The sequence below is a fragment of the Diadema antillarum genome, unplaced genomic scaffold (assembly GCF_040938485.1).
Source record: "Diadema antillarum isolate AM-2024a unplaced genomic scaffold, OU_Dant_1.0 scf00000091, whole genome shotgun sequence".
NCBI lineage: Eukaryota > Metazoa > Echinodermata > Echinoidea > Diadematoida > Diadematidae > Diadema > Diadema antillarum.
Window position 1 is genome coordinate 937,447 of NW_027270980.1, and position 26,227 is coordinate 963,673.

Consider the following 26,227-nt stretch of genomic DNA (forward strand, 5'->3'; position numbering starts at 1 on the left):
CTCTCAAAATGCAGCAAAAAAATAGCATGTGTCTCTACTATTTTAAGCCTAATTAAAGGACAAGTTCACCTTCATAAATTTAAGGACTGAGAAAATGCAACAATATTAGTAGAACACATCAGTGAAAGTTTGAGGAAAATTGGACAATCGATGCAAAAGTTATGAATTTTTTAAATTTTTGTGTTGGAACCGCTGGATGAGGAGACTACTACAGCTTATGAGTCATATGCGTACAACAGTATAAAGAAAATGTAAAAGAAAATTCAACATATTTTCACTTTTTTCGCATAATAAAAGAGCACTTGACTTGCCTCTTTCTAAAGGCAGGGGGAATAATATTACCCATAACATTTGTCGGTAACGAGTCAGGGGGATGTATACTTTTTTCAACAGATGGAATTTTGTGAAATTCTCTTTATATTTTCCTTATATTGTTGTACGCATGTGACATCTAAGTTATTCATACACTGCAGTAGTCTTCTCATCCAGCGGGTACTGCACAAAAACTTCAAAAATTCATAACTTTTGAACGGATTGTCTGATTTTCCTCAAACTTTCAATGATGTGTTCTACTAATATTGCTACATTCTGTCAATCCTTATGTTTATGAAGGTGAACTTGTCCTTTAAAGTAACACATGTAGTTCCCATATGCCTGCAGAAACTGTCAATTTTTACTCTGAAATGGACGCATGCATTGTATGCATAAGAAACGAGTGAAATAGTGCTGTGATTTAACAAGATTTCAGTTGGGTTAAGATAAAAATGTGAAATATTGGTTAAAAATAGTACACTGACAGTATTGAAGTCTGAGAATATATCCGATCATGGTTGCTGTGTGATGTTTCATAATTGATTAACGATAATCAGCAAATTGGGCCATCGATCTTCCGCACGAGAGTAAATCGCTTGCAGCTCGTTGGGAAATACGATTGCAAGGGCACAACTGATCATCACATTCACTACCATTTACCTACCAACTACTAAAGGGGGAGGACTCTTCAATAATAAAAGTCAGGTACGCAAACCTATCTAAATCATTTTACATTTTTGTTAATCTCAAATTATTCAAAAATAATTCATTATCCTGACAACTTGTGTCAGGCATGATCCTAGTTTCTTAGTAGACCCTTTGAATGAATGGCAAGCAAATTCCCAACAGTAGAAGATGAATTTTGAGCCCTGCTGAGAACTATGTTTTGCCTTTAAAGGACAAGTCCACCTTCATATACATTAGGATTGAGAGAATGCAGCAATATTAGTAGAACACATCAGTGAAAGTTTGAGGAAAATCAGGCATTCCGTTCAAAAGTTATGAATATTTTAAGTATCTGCGCAGTCACTGCTGGATGAGAAGACTACTACAATGTATGATGTCACATGCATACAACTACAGCTGTATATATTATAAGGAAAATAAAAAGAGAATTTCACAACACTTTACTTTTTGTATAAAGTGCACATTTCTTCGACTTGCTACTGACGTATGTTAAAGGTAATATTATTCTCCCTGCCTTCTGAAAGAGAAAAGTCGAGTGTTCTTTTGTTATGCGAGAAAAATGGAAATATGTTGAATTTTCTTTATTCTTTCTTTATATCGTAATACTCATTTGACATCACAAGCTTACTTAGTCTTTTCATCCAGCCGTGACTGAGCAGAAACTTCAAAAATTCATAACTTTTGAACGGATTGTCCGATTTTCCTCAAACTCTCACTGATGTGTTCTACTAATATTGCTGCATTCACTCAACCCACATGTCTATAAAGGTGAACTTGTCCTGTAAGGAACACTGCATACTGTAGTGGATGACAACAGCAACAATTGGCAAAGTAACAGAGCACATCCCAGCCTTCAACCTTTTCCATGATTTCTTATCTTCTCTCACTAGTATTACTATGTAGGCTACTGCACATGTCTGAATATTCATCGTCCCTACAAAACAAACAAATATTTTGGTGTAAACTGTTAAGAGATATGAACTGCATTTGACTGGTGTGAAGCTACAGGGTGAGGTCACAGACCCCCCCCCCCAAAAAAAAAAAATAAAATAAAATAAATAAATAAAATGATCAGAATTTTGATACAAGGTAACTTTGTTTTCTTCTCTTTATATTTCTGGTCTCTTTATAGGTCTTATCCTCATGAAGTTTATTCAGTTTATATACCAGTCTGCCAACATGATTTCTACTTTAGGCCCTCATTATAAAATATTGGCTGGACTTTAAATAAGTTGACAAATTTTGAAAAAGATACTGAGATTAATAATGATGAGAAAAGTTATTAACAACATTTAAAATCAATAAATTATCAAAACAATAGCACAATAATACTCCGTACTATGAATAACGACAGTAACAACAATAATAACAGTATAGAAAATACGATTGAAAACAAGGTAATAATAGTAGTGAGCACAAGTGATACTTCAATTAATATCATAATGTGTCTTCTTTTTTTGTCATTGATAAACCCAGATATGAGGTACTGTACACTAAGCCCTACGAGATAAGTTTATCCACTGGCACAACAAAAATGCATCATCGTCTTTTTTTACCGAGTGCGTCAACTTGCCTACCACACACCTCTGTGCAGTTGCAAGCTTACAGATTAGGTATCAAGAAGAATCTGAGCAATGCCCTTCTCCGCTCCCCCGTGCTTTTAGGCACAGATAGCGGGGCGAGATTGCCTATGAAAATGGAGAACACCAACCCTCCACCACCACGTATGTTGGAAGTAACTCTGGAACGACTCTGGCATGTGCCCTTTGTTGTGAGCACACGCTCTCTGGCCCTGGTATTCTTGAAGAATTTCACTCATATTTAGTTATCCTTTGTGCGCAGGACTGCTGAGGTCACTGCGAATATCAGAGAAAAAAAAAAAGAGGGAGAGTTGCTGAAGAGGGATTGCAAAGAAGAGGAGTTTTATTCCACTTCCAGATGAATTTCTTTTTAGATTTTGTTTAACATCAATCTAATGGAGCAGTAAGGCTCAAGCTACGGATTCCCCCGCCCCCCTTCTCTTCTTCTTTTTCTTCTTTAACTGTACCTCTTTACAGTGACCTTTGAAAATAGGAATGTAGCTGATTGTTTCAGTGTGCTGTTTATACTTGGCAAGAATGGGACCATTCCATGGGCAGAGCAGCAGCATCTTTTTTTTTTTTTTTTTTTTTTTTTGGGGGGGGGGGGCACTCTTGTAGAAAGCTGGTAGGGAAATGGGTAACTGGAGCCCTTGATTATTTATCCTTGCATCACGCCCCCTGAATTTCACTCCCTCTGTAGGTCTTCAGATGTCTTCGCTCGCTGTAAATTTGCAACATGATCCATGCCATGTGCTGACAAATTCGGCATCTCCGTCCTCAGACGCTGGTATTTGAGCGCTACTTAACACCAAAAAAACCCCAACTCACTACACCGCTCATCACTCCTTATAGCGTTGTGCCTGAAATCTGTGCATGTGTGTTTATGAAATCAAGGGGAAGACTTAATGTGTCATGTGTCGCAGAGTACTCATGCTCAGAGCACATTAGCGAGCTCCCTGCATGATAAATAATATTTTTCCCTGATTAGTATAAAGTGGAGTGGCACAAACACAGGAATAATACCAACACACAAATACAGTAGGCCTACATGTACAATATTATCTATAAACTGATGGCTGGTTTACTGAAACACTGGACTTCTTATGATGCAGGCCAATCATGCCTTGTAAGAAGACATACCATACATGTAACTCTGGGAAGCAATTTATATACCCTTGTTGTAAAAGTTGATGAAACACAATGTGAGTGCTTGTTGAACCTATTCTACAGGATGTACACTCCTCCAACAGAAAGAACCACAGAGAAAATCCTATGTGTTATTTGAATCTTCTGCTATAACTTGCTGGCATTTAGCCGCCTGGATCATCTTGTGTTGTGAAACACTGATTCTTCAATAGGACAAAGCCGGAACTGGGCAGTTATTGCATAATGCCACTATTTACACCATTCATCCTCGCACTCTTCAAGCATAAGCGGTCACCCACACCTTAGTGCACCTATTGTGCCGCGAGCCCTCCACACCAGTTTGGAACAGACCCTGCCAAGAAAAACCGCAGCTATAGCCATTCGCGCCCATTCACCACTGTGGACAGAACCCTAACTGGTATTGATAATCCTTTTGTGAAGTCAAAGACCTGAGCCATTCAGAGTCCAGTAAACCACTGGAATGGGAGAACAATGGGACCGAGCCAACAAATCAATACACCTCCTCCCCCTCTGGTCCTGCCATGCAGTGCCTGCGCTGCCAGTACCACAATGGGCACCAAGCGGAACAGTCCCCCATGTAAGAGGATTGGGGAGCTGGTATTCAAGGAGTGTTGCTAAAACAGGGACTTAGCAGTGTCAATGGCCATGTCTCACCGGAGCTCTGAAATATCCTTGGTGAGGAGCCCCAAGACTGAATTACCTTTGACCCAATTATACCCTGGATAGACCAACTTTAGAATTAATAAGGGTAATATTTAGTCACCATTTTCCTGTATCTGGGTTTAAAAGCATCAGCTTAGTAGTGACAGGCATTGGTGGTGGTGGTGGTTGGGGGGGGGGGGGTGGTTAGAGAGAGAGGGGGAGACAGAGGGGTGGGTGTACTGCTCAATTCACTGTTGACTTCAGCATTGATTTGCTTTGACAGGGAGAATTCTACTTGGTCTTGAACATAGTGTATTGATAATATCACTGCTAGTACCAGATAAGCTCCAACTTTCTTTCTTTTTTTTTACACCCAAGAGTTTGGAAAACACATAACACTAGCTACTACACAACACGCCACTATTGTTACATTCTAAACTATGAAAAGTCAACAAAACAACACAATAGTAAGTCCATTCAAATTAAAAAAAAAAAAATCAGATCCTCTTCTGTAGAAAGCCCAACACAAAAAATGTATTATTTAAATAAATAGAGATATTTTCTAGCAGGTGCAAAAATAAATTCTACAAAAGATACTAATAGCACTACTGAACAGTGCGTTAAATAAATCCCTAAGTTATACCTGCATAGAGACTGCAGAATACTAAAGATGATATACATGTAATTATTTTACAGTCTGATTTGTAGCACAATGATTTTTTTAAAGCTTGAAGTTATGTCATCCCTCCCAAAACACACAAAATCATACAGATAAACTATAATAGTGTGGGCAAGAGTTCAGTACTAACTTGCTTTTAGCTAAAGGTAAAGGAACCAATCACCATGCAGCTATACATTACATGATTACAAGATGACTGTAATTAATTGCTATAAACCATCCCATTAATCATTATGCCAAAGGGCCTGCCTGAAAAAGACTGAAAAATAACATTTTCCTGTGCATCAAATCTATATGCACATATTGAAGTGAACTATTAAGAATGGTGGTCAAAATCACACACACAAAAAAAAAAAAAATATAGAAAAAGGAAAACACTGCCCAGCAACTGATATTTATCTTTTTTTTTCTTATTAAATCTTATTCAGAGTGATTTCTATGTCCAAACAGGCATAAATCTTGAGATTTGTATCTCACACTTACATTTGTAATAAAACACAATTACATTTATACCCACAAGAGATGAAAGCCTATACAGAGATACCTATCCATAGAAAGAATGTATTCTTAACCTGTTGAGGACCAGCTGATTTTTCTACAACACACATTTCCCATAGACACTGGCCCGAGTATACTCGGGACTCGTCCTCAACGGGTTAATGAGTACACCTATTATACTATTCATATATAATGTATTCAAATTTTATGTGCCAGTACTATAAGGGCAGGATCATCACCTAGAGGGTAACCATAGCAACCTCAAGGCTTGTGTAGGTTTACCTCCACTGAGGTTCATTCAATGATCAGGTTTGTGCAATAAGGGGTCCATTTTGCAGCAAGCATGATGGTATTTCTGAAATTTGATGAGTTTCAGACATTAGTTGCGCCCTGGAATATGATGGATTTATGCGGGCAACAATGGCGAATGTGCGGACGGGAATATTATTTTCAAATGCACACACAAAAGCTGCTCTTTAGAACTCCCATGAGACAAAAGACTGACAGGCATTTGCATTCAATTGCTTGATATACAGTATAATGTATCATTATATTCTGATTTGACAGCACAGAGAAAGGGACAAGCGATAAAAAAAAAAAAAATGACCTACAGACTGGAAAAAGGCCATGTTGTAGATGGTAGCTGAGAAGAAAGTCTTGCTGGCAATCATTCCCATCTGAGAATGCCAGATGGAGCCAGAATCAGCCTGCAGTTGAGGGGAAGGGGTAAGGAAGAGGGAGAGCAATGGACTTAGGGCCTACTGTAAAAGTGGATATTTTCGCGCGACTAATTTTTCGCGCTTGGCCGGGTGAGAAGAGTTTCGCGTGTTTTTAATTCCGCGGAATCAAGACATCACGCACAGGAACATTATGGCAAACAAAAATATTCGCATGCTTTTATTTTCGCGCTAGTTTCTGGTTGCGCCAAATGCGCGAAAATTTCAACACCGCGAAAATTTCCACTTTTACAGTACACTTGACCCAGAGATGCAAACATCACACATGAGACTAAATTCTGCAAAACATTTTTACAGCACTTTTCTCACTTACTCGGTTCCTTTGTCCCGTATCATCCTTAACCTCACACTATCCTTCGCCCCTTTTCTCATTTGCATTCTTAGGACTATCGATGCAACGAGGGCCTTGAAAAAAAAAAATCGATAATCATTTCACATGCTTTCATTATCCCTGGACTATCAAGGCTTCGTGAATATTCATGACACCAGAGTGGTTTTGCTTTAATGCAAAATATGGTTTGATGTCATGTGATCATGTTTGTGGCACTGAGTATTCATGATCGTCCTGCCTCAGATTGGTCGCAGTGCAACCTGTTTTTGTAGCTCTCCTATAATATGTATCTGTTCATACGGTCTCTCTTAGCATGGCATGTAGTACTAGACAGTCCCATACTACAGGTAGGGCTAGCCCACTTTTCAGAAAACCAATAGGTGGGTCTTCATCAGCTCGAGCTTAAAGAATAGCGTGCTTATGGGGGATCAGAGAAATAAGCCCGAAGTCAGCTGAAATGTGCAATCGCGTCTTCACGTTTATTAGCTTGATGCTGGCGCATGCGCACTTTAACGAACGGTACCGGTGTGAACAAACTCCGACCAGGGAGGTGCATCTCCCTGCTCTGACCTGACTGCCTACGTGGTGCACAACACATGCAGTGCCGATGTTTAAGCTCGAGCTGATGAAGATTAGTTAAGATAAGTGCGCTATTTTGCAAATTAGCTGGCTATGCTGCAAATAAGTCCAAAAATTTCAGTGGTTTGTTTTCCAATCAGAATAGCACGATATTTCGGTCTTCATTGCAAAATTAATGGGCTATTTTCTGATTGGGCTAATTCTTTGGATCAGAAATAGCGGGCTACTCTTCAAGCTCGAGCTGATGAACACCCACCTGATGAGAACAGAAGCAGTGCTAACTTTACTCTGGGTAAACTCCAGAGTGTCCCTGGACACTACTGGATGATGCTGTACAAGTGTAGTGTGAAAGGCATCACAGGTAACAACTCCCGGTTGAAAAGTGAGGGTCAGTATACTACCAATGTCTGGCAGGCTGTTTCACGCATGTGCTACAAGTATAGCATGGACTTCCACTGCAGAAAAGCGCACAAAAGAATTTCCACCAAGAGCTCATTCGCTACTTTGAAAGAAATTTTTTGCCGGATATTCAGTCACTCTGCATCATCTTACATATTCGATCATCAATTTGTAAGAGGCTTTTACAGTCAGTGCCTTCTTTGCTGCTAATCAAATCATGAAATGTGAGCACATTACAAATCTCATGTGAAAATGGGTATATTGGGGGTATTATTTTTGTACATGTGCATTTTTTAATTCAATGTATGTTCTATTCACAAAAACAGGAAAAAACCCTTTTGAAGCGTTGCATGGCTTCATTAAACATAAATGATCCTTCAGCAAATTTGGATGAGTGATGCATTATGAACAACAGGATAGCAACTATTTTGTTTCTTATTTAAACTTTCTAATGAATGATGCCTCCTTCAAGATAGCAATCCTGCCACATTACTAACACATCTTTGTTATCTGACTCTTTACACTGTATATACAAGTCCAATCCATCGTCCATACAGGAGCTCCCCGTGATACAAGCTCATCGCTGGCTGGGACGGACACAGAGTATTCCTTATTCATGAGTCATGCACGGAGCTCATCTGGCGTCTCCCAGAGTCAACACCATTGTTCATCAATCGTCTGCATAAATAACTCCGCTTTCATTCCTAATTAAAATCACTGCCACAGATTGAGGAAATCTGGGGGTCTGCCTTTAAATCATAATCAATATTTCAAGAAAATGAACATCAATTATTGCGATCTTCATGGGCAACGCTTCCCTGGTATGATTAATTTGCGAAACTTTTTTTTTTTTCATTAATATGGCTGAAAGCGCCGCCACTGTGGAGGTCTGGGTAATAACGCAAGGCCAAGGGCAATCAAGCATGGCAAGCAGAACAGGATATAAATTAAAAAAAAAAAAAAAAAAACAGAGCTGCCACACTTGGGTATTATAAGATCATGACCAACCTTCCTCCTGAAGTCACTGATTCTCTGCCAGCATCTTATGGCAGTGCCCTCGTTTCTCCACAACTTTGCCTTCCCCAAGTGACTTTCATTTTATGAGATGCTCACAGTCCCTGGCCAAGGACCGCTGGCTAATGCTCCTACGCCTGACTGGCTGCTCGTACAGAAGGGCGAAGAGGGTAGAGGGGATATTAATTGCACACACGGGGGCAACTTTTCATTAACCCTCTCAAAGAATGAGTGCTTCTTCGCACCGGAAAAAAAAAAAAAAATCATCCAAGAATCCAGGACACCAGTGGCAATCAGGGTTTCAGATATATGCAGTAGCCATAAAACAACTGACACTTCTGTGTTACTTTCCCCTCCACGCAGGCAATTGTCACCACTTGCCAGACAGTGACCTTTGTAAAGAGCCAATAATGATAAAACGAATTACATAAAGAAACAGAATTGATAAAGGAAGACAGCAATTGTAACTTGTTTCAACCCCATTCCCTCCTACTCACTCGTTACACCTTCTCTATGACTACACCTCAAGCGCCTCCCTACCCTCCCAGGGAGGTGACTGGCACGGGCGTGGGAGAGCACTTATTCAATTTGGCAAAATCTGCCCCCCAGTATGGGTGCAAGCGTGGCCCGGGGGAGGCTTGCCACGCTCCCAGCGTGGTCGCACGGCGGACACCAGGCTTCCGGCTCGCCCGAGAGACACACAACTCACAAATGGCGAAGAAGAGTGTGGAAAATCTACGAAGGCAGGAAGCACTGGGGGCCAGTCACTGGAGGATCGTGGGGCAAGGATTATATGGATTAATGAGAGAAAGAAGGGAGAGATGGAAAGAAAAAGAGAGAGAGAGACCGAGGGTGAGATAATGATTACTGATGCACCTTGAATTTTACAGAGGGCAATGAAAAGATTGCTTTTGGAACAATAACAAAAACAGAAAAGGAAAATATTCTAGCTTCCCATCTAGCTCACTATTATTTGCCATGACTTATCTCAATTGAGATCAGGTGCAGACACGTTTATGAGACTGTACGATGCTGACCTTCAAGCCTATTGTAGAGTGCATAAGTGACATCAAAAAGCTATGCAAAAAGCTAGCAATGACTACTGTAAGTTGGTCAAAAATTAAGAACTTGCTAACATTCTTGCAGACTTGTGTAAGTATATGATTCACCAGTATTTCTGGTTATACTATAGGTGTTAACACTTATGAGTTATAACGGATGAAGCCTTCATATTTTAAGAATCACCTCCATGGAGAACTACTTGTATAATTATAAAATTAGCTTGCTTTTGATTGATCTAACAACATTTATACAAAATGAAAGTTGATTTATGGTAAAGGTAAAAGCTCTAGGACTGGTAACTTCTTAAGTTTGAAATTACAATTCAATGCAGACATGATCTTGCAAGCCATATTCAGTTTTCATATTAGGAGATCACATCACTTGCCAATTTGCTTGATTGAGCTCATAATTGTTTCCATCCTCACCCAACCACAAATGATGTGATTACGTCCCCGCTGAACAATTTCCCATCTTTCCACATGTGCAGTCGTGACAGTGCAGTATTGTCGAGCGCTGGTAATGACAGAGAGGCAATGAGGAGGCAAAGAGAGGCAATTCGAACGCAATTTTGTGATTGCAGAAATCACACATGAGGCTCGTCACATTCCCCCAGATGCTGCGCTGCTTGCGCAGGATGCAGTTTGTGACTCAACTCTGCTCAAAGTCACTAGCCTCGCTTCCAGATTATGATTACATTGCCAATCTCATCGCACTTATACTTTCACATCTTGTTTTCGGAACCCTGGCTGATGCCTTTGTTCTGAACTCTAACTAAATTGTGAAAATTATGCTAGTTTCATATACCAATGCACACATTTGTATGTGCATTTGATAAGCAATGCACAAGTTTGACTCCAGAGGGGGTACTCTCTTTGGGATAAGGCTACCGTGTATGTTGTAGCTGTGATCCCCCAGTCAGCATCTTGCAACTCGCGCTGTTCCAAATCCCATCCTCGTCAAGATGCCAACCCCGTTTCATAATTAAATATGCACGGCCATGATTTGCAGAGAAAAGACACCGCGTAAATGCGAGCGTCTGATGCGATGAGCTTGCCAGGCTCCCACTCCACTGTATGGAGGGGACACATGTTCAGGCGCCGTGGCGGTACTTGCAGCCCAAACTGCAAACGCAGACAAACACTTGATGTCACATTTCAGTAATTGAACAAGCAGGAATATGTATGTCTTCATCGTTAGCTCTTTAGAGACTCTTCGGACTCAGCTCACTGCTGATCCACGGTGCGTTCCTTACTCGGAGGGAGGACTGGATCGCTATGCTCTGGAGCCCTTGCTGATGAATGCCATACACACATGTCTGCCACAGACTCAGTGACATATTGTAGTGTATGCACCAACTGATTACAGCTTTACAAGGGATAATTGCATTCATGAACAAAAGGTAGTGGCAAAAAAAAAAAAGAATATTGGCAATCTTTCCATGCAATTTGCAATAGGACAAAAGTTATCTACATTACATTGTAGTTCCCCCAATTATAAAAATAAAAAACAATATTAAAAAAAGACGAGTCTTTGTCCTTGTTTTGTGCAGATATCATGAACACACATACAGCCTGTATTGCATATATTCAGTTTTCTCTATAAGCTTTCCCTAATATATGAAGATATAGAATGAATTTCAGCAGTGCCAATTACATGTACATGATAACAAAATAATAACTCTTGCAGGGAGATTCCCCCCCCCCTCCAGTTCAAACTTCTTCCTTCTTCTCGTATGAACATTGAACTTCTTGATACCAGACTTTAGGCTGTGCATATGGTGGATCAGTCATGACTTCAAGTCCAAGGAGTTGACAAAAAAAACAACAACACAACATGAAAGCAAGAACACAAACAGCAAAGAACACAACGGCCAAATTATAACATTTCTGCTTCTCCTGCAGAGTGGACTGTGTATTGCGATGTTGTAGGAAAGGGGGAAAAGACATATGGCTCGGGTCACGCTCGGGAAGAATTTTAAATGATAAAATAGTCATGATAGCACTAGTGATTGATTCTCTGAGGGAAAGAGATGACAGAAAGGAACTAAAAGGGGGAAAACATGAATATACAGAATATAAAAACAACATAAACAAAACAAAGACTTACAAAGGAATTCTGCTTCTATTCACAATTCAGTAACAATGTTAGAGAGAAAAAATGAGTATTCATGACAATGTGAGTCTTGGCTAAAAAGGGAAGAGAGATATATTATCTTTTTATGCCTCTGTTTCAAAGGGTGCCAGAGGCATTATGGTTTTTTTTTTTTCATTTTTCAAAGAGGCACATGAAAGCAGCGAATATCACCAGGAACACCACACTAGACTGGATGCACTACTGAAACCTTTATAACAAATGCCAAGCTGCTCTTTGTATCATTCTGAATGTACATGTAACAACAGATATCAATGGATATCTCTTCATATTTAGCAGGTCTGTGTTTAAAAAATAAAAAATAAACACTAAAAAATTTTAGGCAATAGTGTGCAGATTCTACAAAAACCAGAGAGGTCCTGTAATTTGTCTAACCATGTACCGTGATCCTGACAGACATTTATAATCACCCCGATATTTAAAATAAATTAAAAAGAAAAACCTACAAAAAAAACATTGAAAGATATAGAAGAAATATAATCTAATCTAAGTAAAGGCAAGAAAAGAAGATGGAAACTTGCACATTTAAAATGCATGAAAACAAAGGACCAAGGCATAAACCTTTATAAGATTTTGGGCTGGTACTCTGGTAAGTCTGCTATCCTGTTTTATCATATACTTTGTACTCACAAAAATGTACTTTCTCAATAGATATCTTTTCCCCTTGAACTTTTGCAGTTGATTTTTTTTAAAAGTCAAAACTGCTGAATCTTAAAGTGGCAGAATTGAGCAGATTTACAGTTCAATTTGCATTAATGATAACTTTCAGGTGTTCCATCAGCCATGACGCAATGACAACAGAACAATGCCAAAAAATACCCAAACTTTGGCATGTTTAGCATACGTTAAAAAAATAACAACAAATCCCTGTTCCAAATCACCATCGAGAATCTCGTAACAGTGTCAGTTGACATACTTCACACCTGTAGCTTGGCAATACTTTGCCTGCAGACAGGAAAACAAACAAACTAGTAAAGTTGAAAAAATACCACTGCTATGTACTCAACCGACACATGTGTACAAAAACTGCAATTCTGAAGCAGCTGCTATTGTAATTCATAGGCACAAGCAGTTAGCAGCAAGAAGACAACTGCCTTTTATAAGGTATTCACAGGGTTACCGTGGTACCCAGTACTGCCTGTAACAGTGCAGGCAGCAGAAAATTATGTTTAGAATCAGGTTCTCTGTGGCATTCACGTTGTTTTTTTCCGCAGGTTATTCACCCGCTTCGCCATTGACTGAGCTGAGCGACTGCGCTTCATTAGACCCCGACAATGGGCAGAAGAATGAGGACGTGCTAAGCGAAAATATCGGTGCTGGTGGCCATTTCAATTACAGTAATATACCTTTTGGTCGCAATGCATAATGCAGCCAAAAAAGATCAAATCGATTGCTTCTGAAGTTCAAAGAAGGGCAAGGAGTTCTTAATTTCACAAGTTGTCAGTGCTTGGTATGCGTGTACATTTATGACTATGAATTTCTAACTCCACATTTTTTTTTGACCCGTTGAGGACAAATCCTGAGTATTCTCGGCCAAGTGTCTATGGGTAATGTGTGTTGTAGCAAGGTCAGTTCGTCCTCAACAGGTTAAAGGCACAATTTACCATTTGCAGATGAAACAAAAACCCAGCATTAGTGCTTTAAAATAGTTCTTAAAGTTAAATGTGAGTTAGGGATAGAAACAACCACTGTAAAAATTTGAATCCGTATAATTGATGTAAAGTGTTGTTAAATACACAAAGCAACAGTTATAATAAAAATGTTTCCAGACTAAACCGTCTACAGTTAGTTTATTGAAAAAAAAAAACACTGATATCTCCCTAAATTTTAGGCTTTATTGTGAAAATTTTATATGGTAGGTTTTTTTGTGATACAACAGACCTACACGTATGTATCAAATGTGATATTTTGAAAATTTTTTAAATCACTGTAGAGTGTTCCCAAAGGTAAACTGGACCTTTAAAGGGGATGGCTAGTAACCGATCAGTGGGAATCAGTGGGAATGCTGAGGGATGATTGTTCCGATCCTTGTGGGATTCATTTAAGAGTACATTATATCTACTGTTGTGTGAAAATTATTTGCTTCAGAACGGTCTCATATTCAAGTAATGTGCAGATTAATGCCCCGTCACTGACCAGGCATGCTAACCTGGAAACATTAAACTGCACATTACCTGAATATGAGACCATTCTGAAGCAAATAATTTTCACACAACAATAGATATATAATGTACTCTTAAATGAATCCCACAAGGATTGGAACAATCATCCTCCAGCATTCCCACTGATTCCCACTGATCAGTTAATAGCCATCCCCTTTAAGAAAGCACTGGGCCCTAAAAATATGCAGAGAGGTCTAAATATGTACATGGGATGAATACATTGTAGGGGGAGGGGTAGAAATTAGTCAAGTTGGAATATGCAACGGATACTACATCAAAAAAGCAGAAATATTATTGGTAAGCTGATCAGCAGGCAAAATCTCTCCGGTTTAAAATGTCTTATAAAGAATTCTTCAGTAATATAGCAATTAACTGAAGACATTTGAAAATACTGTCTGCACAAGAGTGCCGAATTAGAATGAAAACTGACACACACAGTTCGAGGCAAAGACAGAAACTTGAGAAAAATGGAGGAATGCTGAGGTGGGGTGGTTACATGGGGAAAAAAAAAAGGAATCTAATTATTTCCTCCCACTGTGAAGTATAAGGAGAACTTGTGCCATGGTTACCCGCAGCACCAATCAAAGGCACAGAAAATTGAATCAGAGCCTCACAGACGAGGCTGAATCGCAAAAATAAATACTAGCGACAGCAATGAACAGTTTAGCTGCGAGGAAGAGAGCAACTTCCGCCCGCAAACGAGCGCAGCAATTTATTGCAGAACTTCGAGGGGAAAAACAGTAATTTCTCCCGATGATTACAACGCTTTGTCATACTGTATGTGTGAGACAAGTGCCATGTCACTGCGTTTTCCCGTCTCGGGTCACACAACCGAGAATCTGAGAAACCTGAAATTACTTAGTCAGTTGAGACAGTCCTGAGTTTCTCTTAAAGGGATACCATCTCCTCCATTTCTCAAATAGGAAAAAAATCTCTCAAAATTCACAAATGCTACACAAATTAGGGTGTATCAAGTCAGAAATTCATGACAAAAAAAAAATAGTTACTGCAAGAAAAACACTACATTGAAAGTGGCTAGGGCAAAATCTTTATGGAAACTAACCACGGGGAAACGTATCTGCAACATCAAATTGGTATGGTGCGGGCAGGAACTTGTATGGTCCTTAATGAGTTACAGTCAGCAAGATTTATTTGATTTCATCTTTGCTAGTTGTTGTGCAATTTTGTGGGTATGACACCATATGTGCAGTGACCCACTCAACACACTACAGATGTACAACGTACTGTACACATATACCCATTACCCTCACTGCAACAAAACGATGAGACCACATTTGTCTGATCCAAACTCAGTTCATTTCATGGTACAATGTAATTTGTAAATAAATATAGCCTACACGTATTACAGAAACAAATGAATCTACAACTGTAATTCTCTTTGCAAACTCCCCACCCCCCCCCCCCCCCCCCCCCCTCCTCCTGGAACAGTTTATAGTACTGTACATAAAACTTAATATCAAGCTTACACAACTTGAGGTCATTAATCAACTGTCCAAAAAACTTTAATTACCAATACAGCTTATTCTATGTGGATATGATAGGGTATGTGATGTGTTGGGTATGTCCAATGTGTGTAGGCCTACAGCTGTAAATATGGAACTATCGAGTACACCACTGTTTCACCGTATAGTCATGACTATATATATCAGCAATAAAATTTATAAACTTGGTTGTACAATACTGTACTACATACAATGTACATTACACAATATATTAATGGACACGAGCATACACGTACGACTCACACACACACACACACAAACACACACGTACACACAAACATACACACAAACACACATTATACTTAGCACTTCATGGCAGTTCCTCAGAGAACTTTGTAACCACAAACACGCCCCTCTCTGAGGATTTTAATGGCAGAACTAAGCAAACAATGCTAACCTTATCCCACATATCAAAAGCAGCAGGGACACAATCCAAAATTTATCTCATTACTCCCAGTTAATAGGAGGCTAACGTTTAATGATTAACTGAACATGAGGTGCTCAGTAAACAGCGTACTAGAGTTGGACAGGGGGCTCAAAGGTTGTTTTTCCTACACCAGATAAAGCACTACACACATTGCAAGTATGCCTAGTTTGATTTCCCCCTTTCTTTTATTATCTTGGACAAACATGTGGTCATTACTCAGAGCTTTAGTGCCTCACAGTTATTACCTAACACTGATGTGCCTTATCTGGAGAGCAAACAGCCAGTTTGTCTCCCAACAGTTCCTCGTTTTCCCAGCATCCATCCCTAATCATGGCCCAGCGCTCTGCCTGAGCTCTGTGTGGAAGACAGGCAATTTGCCGCGATTATTACACCCCGTCAGTCTCGCTGCCCACACAGACCTACATGTACCAGCATAATAATTCATTTGCATGAAGCTCCGTGCTGATCAAAGACAAACAAACATGATGTGAGCCTTGCCATGTAGATCTGGTGTAGATTTGCCTCCCTCATACTGTCCTCTACCGAGTACGAGTAGTATACAGGGTACTTCAACAGCAGCAGCCATATTTCTTTTTCTTTTCCGTATAAGCACAGACCATAATATGTCTATAAAGTCCATGGTAACATACAAGTTTAAAACATACTTTGAAGTCCTGTTGCAAGGCAACTTGTTGTCCCTGTGTCGAGTACAACTATGAATGTAGGCCTACAATGTGTGTAGCCTACAGTGTAGGCTACACACTACTATGTACATATAATATGAAGACGGAATACAAAAACAATGAAATCTCTATGAAATTGATCTACAACCTTCTGCAAATTCTGCAAAAGCAACATTCAGACTTGTAGGCCTATTACTCAATAGCTCCTTGGTGTATTCCCCCTCTAATACACATTGTACGAACTTCCAAGAAAATATGAGTGATTTAAAAGAGAGCATTCATGGCCAACTTTTCACAAAGAGTGTATACAATGTACACTGTATCTTTTTGAAAAGACAGAGACAGTTGGTACATTGTATACAACATTTATTCTGGAAAAGGAAGGAACCTGCACTTCATGCACAAATTTCAGCTTACAAACTCCTGCACTTCCTGTGGTTTCCGTCTCCCAACCCCTCCCCCCCCCCCCCCCCGAAAAAAAAAAGAATCATTTCCTACTGATCATATTGACCAACTGCGCTGCTCTCTGCATGCATTTATGTTGTGCACAGTGTAGATGTCGTTGCAGTGGTACTTGTCTGTCTAGCTCAAATTTGTGCAGTGTATCGGTCATGACATGAAATCACAGTCCACATATTGTACTGTATAACACTGAACAGTACATACTAAATCACATTCACACTGCTGGTTAAACCCCTTGGGTCTCACGATTGTCAAGTAGACCTTGATATTAGCCATACCACATTGATAGAAAAGGAAGGGAATAGATGGTTCAACTCATGGTTCACTTAAAACATTTATGATTATGAATGAGAAAAAAAAATTACTAAATCATCAAGTATTACATGTACACTTGTATGCACCCTCATGACTTTTTGCATGCATTTCCTATAATTTGTGACTTGTGCTACAGAGTCAATACAAAACTGTACTTAGTATGCAGATTATCACCAAACAAGTCTTTCATCAAGTTTTGTGGTTACATGTGTTCTATTGTTCACATTACATCTGGGAGTCACGTGTCCCCACTGCTTCAAGTCTGACAGGAACATGTACACTACTTTCTTATGATTTTCTCTGTTCTAAAATAGCTGTGTTCTAATATGTTTAATAACAAATACAAGGAATCAAACTAAAACACAACCTACAAAACACCTCAAACTACATACACTTGTACAGTTGCACGTAATCTTGTCTGTGACAGTGTATCGTCGAATTGCAGAGCAACCTTTGTCAAAACACAATACTGCCCTGTCAGCTGGGCTAAATTCCATATCCCCACATACTATAATATAGTTTGTACAAGTGTTGAATGTTCTCAACACACATTCACCAAAGGGGCAGTAAACATTTGACCAATGATAGACTACAACACATAATACAAATAAGGGTAAAAGCAACTGTATCATTTACTTGTACAAGTATGTGATGGTGTTCTAAAGAAGCCTTCTGACGACCAGCAGAAATAGCGTGAAATGCAATTCGCTGCCAAATTTCCCAGATGCAACCTGCGCAACTCGTAACAAAAAGGCAGCAGTGATGGTTGATCACATTGAGTGGTGTCAGGCAGGCCTGGCACTGGGCGTGATTGTACCATGGAGCTACTAAAGTACCCTGTGTTTACATACAATGTTATGTTTTACAATGTAGGCACCTACACTGTACTCAGTAGATGTTATGCACAAGAAAGTCAGAAGCATCGGAAGTCTGTGGCAATAACGCAATCTACAAGTTCTCTGAGTATTTTACTGACTTACAATGTACAGCAGACAGTTGCTCAGAAGATGGCACCAATTTTTTTTTTTTAATCATTTAAACAAAACGTAGGACAAAAACACATAGTAGTGAAATTTTGGCTAGTGTACAGATGACTGACACAAACACAAACACACACACACACAAATTGTTACGACTATTTGAACATCAAAATCACCACAATGAATTTACAAACTCAAGTGTATGTTTGTGTTAGGAGTGGCTGCTAAAATGTTGTGCAAAATGCCTGTACTCTGTATCAATATGAGTGCAGGGACATTACTTCTTTGAACAAATCTTGATACACCTTGTACAGAGGCACAATTACTACATTGTGTTATACTTTAGGCCTACTGTATACGCTGTTATTTTCGCGTACAAATATTTTCGCGAATGAGGAGGTCACAGACATTTTTGTGAAATGATGATTTCATGAACTGACAAGAGAGGCCTTCAAGTGCACTATTACAATGTACCTTAGCGCATGGTGACATTTTCGCGAGTTGTTAAATTTGAGGTCCAACTGTGATTCCCGAAATTTGTGAAAACCCTCGCGAAAATACCAGCTTATACAGTAGTACGTGTACATTGTATGTTGTTTGTGAGCACAAAACAAGACATTAGTAATGTATCATGCATACAAAGCACACAAAGTCACTGCATCTAAGGATGTACAACTGTACACTGTAAGGTCACATGACTATGAAGGCTTTTTCACAGTCCCATGTAAAACATTGTAGGAATACTATGACTTGCTGATCTTTAAAATGGCTATGCAGGCTGTAACTTTCATATTTTCAATGATCTTTCGATCCTCAATTTCATAATTTTATTCTGAAAGAATTTCTCCCTGGGTCACTCACTAGCTACAAATATATCTGTCGAGTGTTCTTGTACAATGTGTACGGTACAATATTTATGGCAAATACAACACTGTATTGCAAAAATGTCATGTCACATACACTTTACAGATTGATGAATTTCATAAATATGACTCCTGATTAAGTTTTTAACTACTTCGTGTTCACTGCTTTTTTTAAAGTAGATTTGTGTTAACACATCAAAACATCACCAAGTCCTCATACTGAATGTATCTTACATTAAACATGTGCACACTGTACTATTATTATCCTCAAAGCCATTAAACTTGATTGCATGCTATACACTGTCAGGTGAACAATACTACTGCATAGCTGTATCAATCTCAAGATCACCTACAAATTGTACAGTTGTGATGTGAAACTTTACCATAATGGGAAGGATTTGCGTAAACGTGTGTGTGTTTGTGAGTAGGTGTTACCCTCACGCAATGGAAAATAAATGACATTCCACTCCGGCCATGTCACGCACGAGCATAATCACAGCTTTTGTGGCCGGACAACAGAGATTATGGATTCCAATTGTGCACCGTCAAAGGGTATAAGCAGGCTTTGTGAAAACATCAATATTGTTGCGCTGACCGCGACTACCTCGTATTGATTTGCCTTGAAGAGATGCTAGTGGGGCAATGCCGCTCGGTGACTTTCCATGAAAAGCAACAGTGTGGCAACCTGCTGCTAGCCAATGGCTGGGTGAAGCATTTCTGGTGTCACGCAGGGGTTTTGGACCGCATCGAGACGGTTATCATCTTTTGGGCCACATAATTAATCTCCCCCAAAATTAACCTATTCTATTTCTGCAAAACCTGATTTGGCAAAAATTTCTTACAGTGAGAGCGAGGTTAAGAGGGAAGCCAATCAATTGCAAAGCTGGTAGATCAATGCTCCGAGGGCAAGCCTGCCTTTCACAGCCTAAGGAGAAGTGGAAGTCGATAAAATGACTATTACAGATAAATATTAGAGATTTGGGGGATATATCACAGGTTGAAAAGCAATATACTTAGACAAGGTGTGGGATCTCCTTCCGAAGTCACTCTCCAGAAGACACAGACATACAAGTTGTGTACAGACACATGCTAGAAAATCTCATCCTAAATCCCTTCCCACTGTAGCAGGTACATGTACAATGTAGCTAGCTGCATGCAAGGGCAGTGTGCCGGAAGGGCAATCGTACAAGGAATCTAGACTCTAACCGAGCCAATGTTTGGCTTGATGATGGCTATGAAACGATATACTATAGTAGAACCAAAATACCCTGGGAGAACAACTGCATGATTCACCATAGCCTCACGGAAAGCTCCTTGATTGTCTAATGCATATTTGGACTGAAGTTCCACACATGTCAGTTACTGTTATCACTGAACAAGAAGCAGTGCCTAATGCTGACACAATCAGACCCACATACAAACTGGAAGTTGAAATGTAATGTGTAATCAGCAAAATGAAAGAAAGGAAAAATAAAAAAAGGAGATTTTAGCTTCATGAATGCATAATTGGCATTTTCTGCTTTGAATCTGTTTCCAATGCACACTGCTCTTTCAGAACACCAAATAATGCCCCAGCCTTCCACACAGATTCCATGTGATAGGAGTTACTACTAAAATGTACAATTCCCTGTTCACAATTGATAGGACATTAAAATGCATAGAGAATACTGGCTGCCCTACCATACTCCACACGGAGGCAAAACAAAAACAAGGGGGGGGGGGGGGGTAAGGTTTATTACCATCAACTGAGTAAATCCCCAATTATTCAACAAATCATGCATGAAAAAATCCATTTCACCAAACTTTTTGATCTCAGCCAAATATCCAAATCCCTTACCCTAATCCTAGGCTCTACCCCCTTCCACGTCAACCCTCCCCTAACATCACCATACATACGCTACATATCCTGGTTTTGCTTCCCTACTGCCAGGATTAGAACCAAATTAATATCAAATGGCACTATTTATCAATAATTAAAGGGTATTACTCTCACACAAAAGCTGTCACTCTGTACCCTGTGCAATGCACCATGCAGCTTGTATGAACACTATAATTGTAGCAGTGTACGCTATCTACACACACAAGGGCTAGATTTGCTGATAACTTTCTGACTAGCATGAGACAAAGGAAATACAATCTGAATTCCTGTTGCAATGCAACACTAGACTGACACGTACAACACATTGTGTAAATCCATGTTTTTAATTAGTTGCTTGTTCATTGTATGATATCTGCTTTCACATCAAAGACTGCTGTCTCTACACTAGCTGATAAACGCACTTGGTAAAATATCATTGTTGTCAAAGAACTGCACGATCTGAGATTAAACAGAGGGTTGTATACTGTCTTGTCACATCATGTATAGTTAATGAGGTGGCCACTGCTGGGAACTGCTTTGCTTCAAATTTACAATGAACATGTATATAATTCTATCAGTATTTCACTACATGTATTTCACTGCCTTATTGGCCAAGGTTGAAAAGTCAGCTGTCTATTGCAGAGTTCTCCTTTATAATATGATGCCACTCAGATAAGAAAACAAAAAATATTAGTACCTGCACCACTGTACTGTATAAAGCTGTGGTAGGTTGAAAGCCTTCAAGAAGAACACTTATGGAAACTTGCATTTCATGATACAGCAGTTTTTACTTTTATCTTGTAACCATAATCTGAGAAATTAATGGTAGTATAAAAATGATATCACAGTCAACTTTGTATAGTGAGGCATACAGTACAGTCTTCAGCTGTACATTATACAGTCAGGATAGATGTACTGTATACGAAATTCTTCAGGAGTTCACATTGGGTAAACAACAAATTTTATGCATCGTTGTCTAATATACAACACCTGACATGTAAACACACACACACAAACACAAAAATCTTACTGAATCAATGACCTCAACATGCTTCAACATACAAATGATTGCACTGTACGTGCTAAAACATTCAGTCCTGCTGGAATATCATCTGCATCAATTTGGTATTCTAATATCTTCAACATACCACTAACGTACAGTATAAGTTAATCAATGAATATTACCGGTAATTTCAAGCAATTTCACTCGAAACTACAATGTCTACTCTAGTCAGCACTACGAAGAAACCACCAGGTCATCATGCTGAAAGTGCAAGTATGTAGATCTATGTCAAACATCATTAAACGAGGAGTGTTGAAGACATTAATTGTGGGCATGTTGTAAAATTAAACATAAAACAACAGATACACATACAATTTTGTACATTGTACATACACGTACATATTGTGTAGTACAGGCAAACACACAGACTTTGAGGATGAGACTATTGTAATTTGTATTCCAGTATCAATTTTAGAACTCCCTCATGATATCATAAATCCTGCAAATGATTCTACATTCCATTTGAAACATAATCAATGCTTTACTGGGTGATATTATAAGAATTTGGACTTCTCTCGAAAATGAAAGGGCTCTTGAACCTCATGACATTTGTTGGCTGATATCCAAGACATCAAAGCAATGCAAAAAATAAGCGAAAGTTTGAGAAAAGTGGTACAAAATGCAGGAAGTTACAACACTTTGAGTGCTCTATCATTAATACAGCATCATGTGAGCTCTCAAAATAGTGGGCTATTTCACATGACTGTGATGCTTTCCTGTACATTCTCAGTTGCCATGACTACTAAGATCACAAAATCATTCTCCTTTTATTAATAAATCAAATTCCTTCAGTTGTGCAAGATAAATGTACAAGACAAAAATCTTCTTCTTCTTCAGGGTTAGTGTCCAAAACTCCTATGCAGGGGCCAATTGGACAGGTACTGGAGAAATAATAAAAAATATTGTTTTAAGGGTGGTGACTTGGCTCAGTTGGTAGTACCTCTGCCTCCCAATCCAAATGGCTCAAGTTTGTTTCCCCGAGTCCGGCTGAGTACCTTGATATTGTGTGTTTTCATACATTGTACCCTCCCCTATCACTGGTAGGGTATGAGGCAAACACTCTGTCCCTAAGAGTGGACATTTTAAAATGGATGTCCGGAGTGTGAGCCACTTTTGACACAACTTTACAAGCACAGAAAAGAACCCACTTTACTCATTCATTATGACGAGCAGGTTGCTACTGCTAACAATGGTTCACACTACCTGTACCCGCACAAAATCATCTTATCTTTGTGATAGGCTTGCATAGCTCTTTAGAAGATCAATAAAGAAGAAGCTACAACTCGTAAGATTCCTGACAAATTTTCCGTTGTATGATAAATACAGCATCTCTCACAATCTAAAATTACAAAGGAAACTAAATGCTTCAGACTAAGTAGATCTACTTACTGTTCAACTTCCAAGGGAGAGAGAGAGATGTACAGTTGTAATATTATGTGCTGCTATTTACTGACTTTAGTAGATGGTCCTCAGAATACAGAACTGACTGGTCAGTGGTATACGCAAGGCATTAATACTCACAGTCACAAGAACATCACAATTTCTTCATATAGTGGGCCATTACAAACATATCACTTATCAATCAGATCATTAATATCTCTACATTCATGACTTTTTCCATATTTGTCATATTTCACAAAAACTTTATTTGACAATGTCTTGATTTGTGTGTTATTTTGTTGTTGTTGTTTTTATCACATACATGTATTATAAAGGCCAAAGGAAGTGATGGCCAGGCCAGATGGATTTGGTATGATTCGACTACATTCAACAAGGTGGAATTTCCTTTTTGGGACAGCCTCCATTGCTCCAACTGCAACTGATGATAATTGTGCATGAATACAAGCAAACCCTAATCATAACTAACTGTACTAGTCTGTAGATATTGACTTCATCATATCAAACAATACTGCAATGAACAATATGTTTATTTTGTTTTCACTTTGAGTGGCTGTCCCAAAACCTGCCATCAAAGTTCGACTTTTAAATTAATTTACTGCTTGTTTTGTCAGTCAGATACCAAAAAGGGAACCTTAATTTCAGGCCTTTTAGACCGCTAGTGGCTTTCTAACTTATGAGCTAAATGAAGCAACAAAAGATAATTCGTAATTGTAACACTGCACTGTCAACTGAGTTTTTGAAGTGGGATCATGAGCACAGATACGTGGAGAGGCCAACACTGAAAAAAAAAGGTACAGAAAGAACGTAGGTCAGGGATCTCAGGTGAGAACTGAGAGCGAAGGGAATGCGTGCTTACCACCGATGGAGTTCGGCCCGAGATTTGTTCGCTTAGTCGCCATGCCTGTGTCGGATTCTCCTTCCAAAGGTCTCTTCCTAGAGTCACAAGCGTCACCGTTTAGACCGTTAATATCGAGGATTGGCGTGATAGAATGGATAGACGGAACTACTGAATGAGAAGCTGGTTGTGTTCCTGGGCCCGTCACGAATTCGGCTGTCGCCATTTTTGCTAGGCCCAACAGGCTGAAGGGATTTCACGGGTACTAACCACCTTCCCCACGAACCCCCGTAGTTATCCGCTTCTGTGGTGCGCCAAACGAAGAAACTCGAGCTCGGACAGTACCGTGGGCACCGTAGTCAGATGGTTGGAGGAGTGGAGAAGTCAGTCACATAAACAGCTGCCTTGACTTTGGCCCGACTCTGTGAAACAGAAACTAAACACCGTGCGTCCTCAGATGTATACAACGCGACACTAAGTCCAAATAAGCTCAATCGGTAGACAGAAATTGGAGTGCGCCGAACCATTCAGGAACTTGGAATGAATTGATGGCCTCCACCGCGACTTAGCACCGAAAAGCCACTGAACCTGAAATTGTTTCTCCCTACTGCATGCGTCAGCCAGCTAGCCAGAGCTTCGCCGACGGCTTTGACTCGGTTCTTCACGAGCGAGCGCAAGCAAAGCCCGAAGCACAGTTAGCTCTCCCTCCCTCTCTCGCCAAAAGAAGGCGTGCGCATGCTACCAAGCTTTTGTGGTATTCACATAGCGTGTGTGTTGTAAACGCACGACGTAGTCGTCACGGCTTTACTGCTGTAGTAGTATGTCAGTGCGAGATGTATGCACTCGACTGTGCACACAGGAGTTTCACAATTTGAATGCTAAAGCTGTTGTGATGATGCTGCTTTGAAAGTTGCAAAAATGCTCTCATGATAAAAAGATGAACTCAGTTTGTTGTTCTTGGTTGTTGCTGTAGTTTTTTTTTTTCCGGGGGTGGGTGGGTGGGGGGGGGGGGGGGGGGGGGGTAAACTTTCGTAGCAAAATGCTGTCGGCACGCTGAATTGTTTTTAATTAATTCAACATTGTAATGATATTGCAGTTTATTTCTATACTTGTCGTTTGTTCGAGTGATTATTTTTTTTTGTCATAATAAAAGAAGATACAGTAATACATGTATCATAGTTCAAGGAAATCTGAGAATGTATGTTGCAAACTTCTTCGTTCAACACCCTTAAACAGAGGATGATACCATCATGGTGAAAGTGGGGTAATTTTTTTTTAAATAAAAAAACAACACTATACACTATTGTCATATTCCCGCTTTACCATGTTTGTTGCATATTTTGATGCAGTTTGAGGTTAATCAATTGGACAACTAATGAATATTGATGGTTACTGTGTTGCTCATGATCGCCATCATGAATGTGAATTTTCTCTCTTTCAGCGTTTGAATTTCGAATTTGTGCTAGGACCTGGATTAGCTCTCATTGTTGAGCATGCGCTGCGTGGCGACTCTTCCTCGCATGGTTATTTCAAAATGACATTATGCGTGGCTGCAGAAGCCATAGAAGTGCCTTTTCTCGCACAGAAATGCACATTTCCAAACGTCTGACAAAATCAAGCAGCGTGTGTTTGCAAGGCGACATCATGATAATAGTTTTGCCAAAAATCAAAGGCTTTGTAAAAAAAAAAAAAAAAAAATCGTCGTTTTCAAAGCATCATTGGGGGTCTTCAAATGAAATGAGGTATTGATTAAATCAAAACATAATGATTATGATGCCGAATGTGGTAAGCATGCAGCTGTCAAACAGTAAATTTCA

At 39.5% G+C, this 26,227-nt stretch overlaps 1 protein-coding gene across 1 annotated transcript in view; it reads right to left on the reverse strand.

The window, feature by feature from the left end:
- Positions 1–25,157, reverse strand: part of LOC139718247 (RNA-binding protein Nova-1-like) — a 112,190-nt gene extending 87,033 nt beyond the window's left edge. The window contains exon 1 of the mRNA XM_071629729.1: positions 24,432–25,157. Coding sequence (XP_071485830.1) covers positions 24,432–24,636 — 205 coding nt within the window. The 5' untranslated portion in view covers positions 24,637–25,157. The remainder of the gene's footprint in view (positions 1–24,431) is intronic.
- Between the last annotated feature and the right edge of the window lie 1,070 nt (positions 25,158–26,227).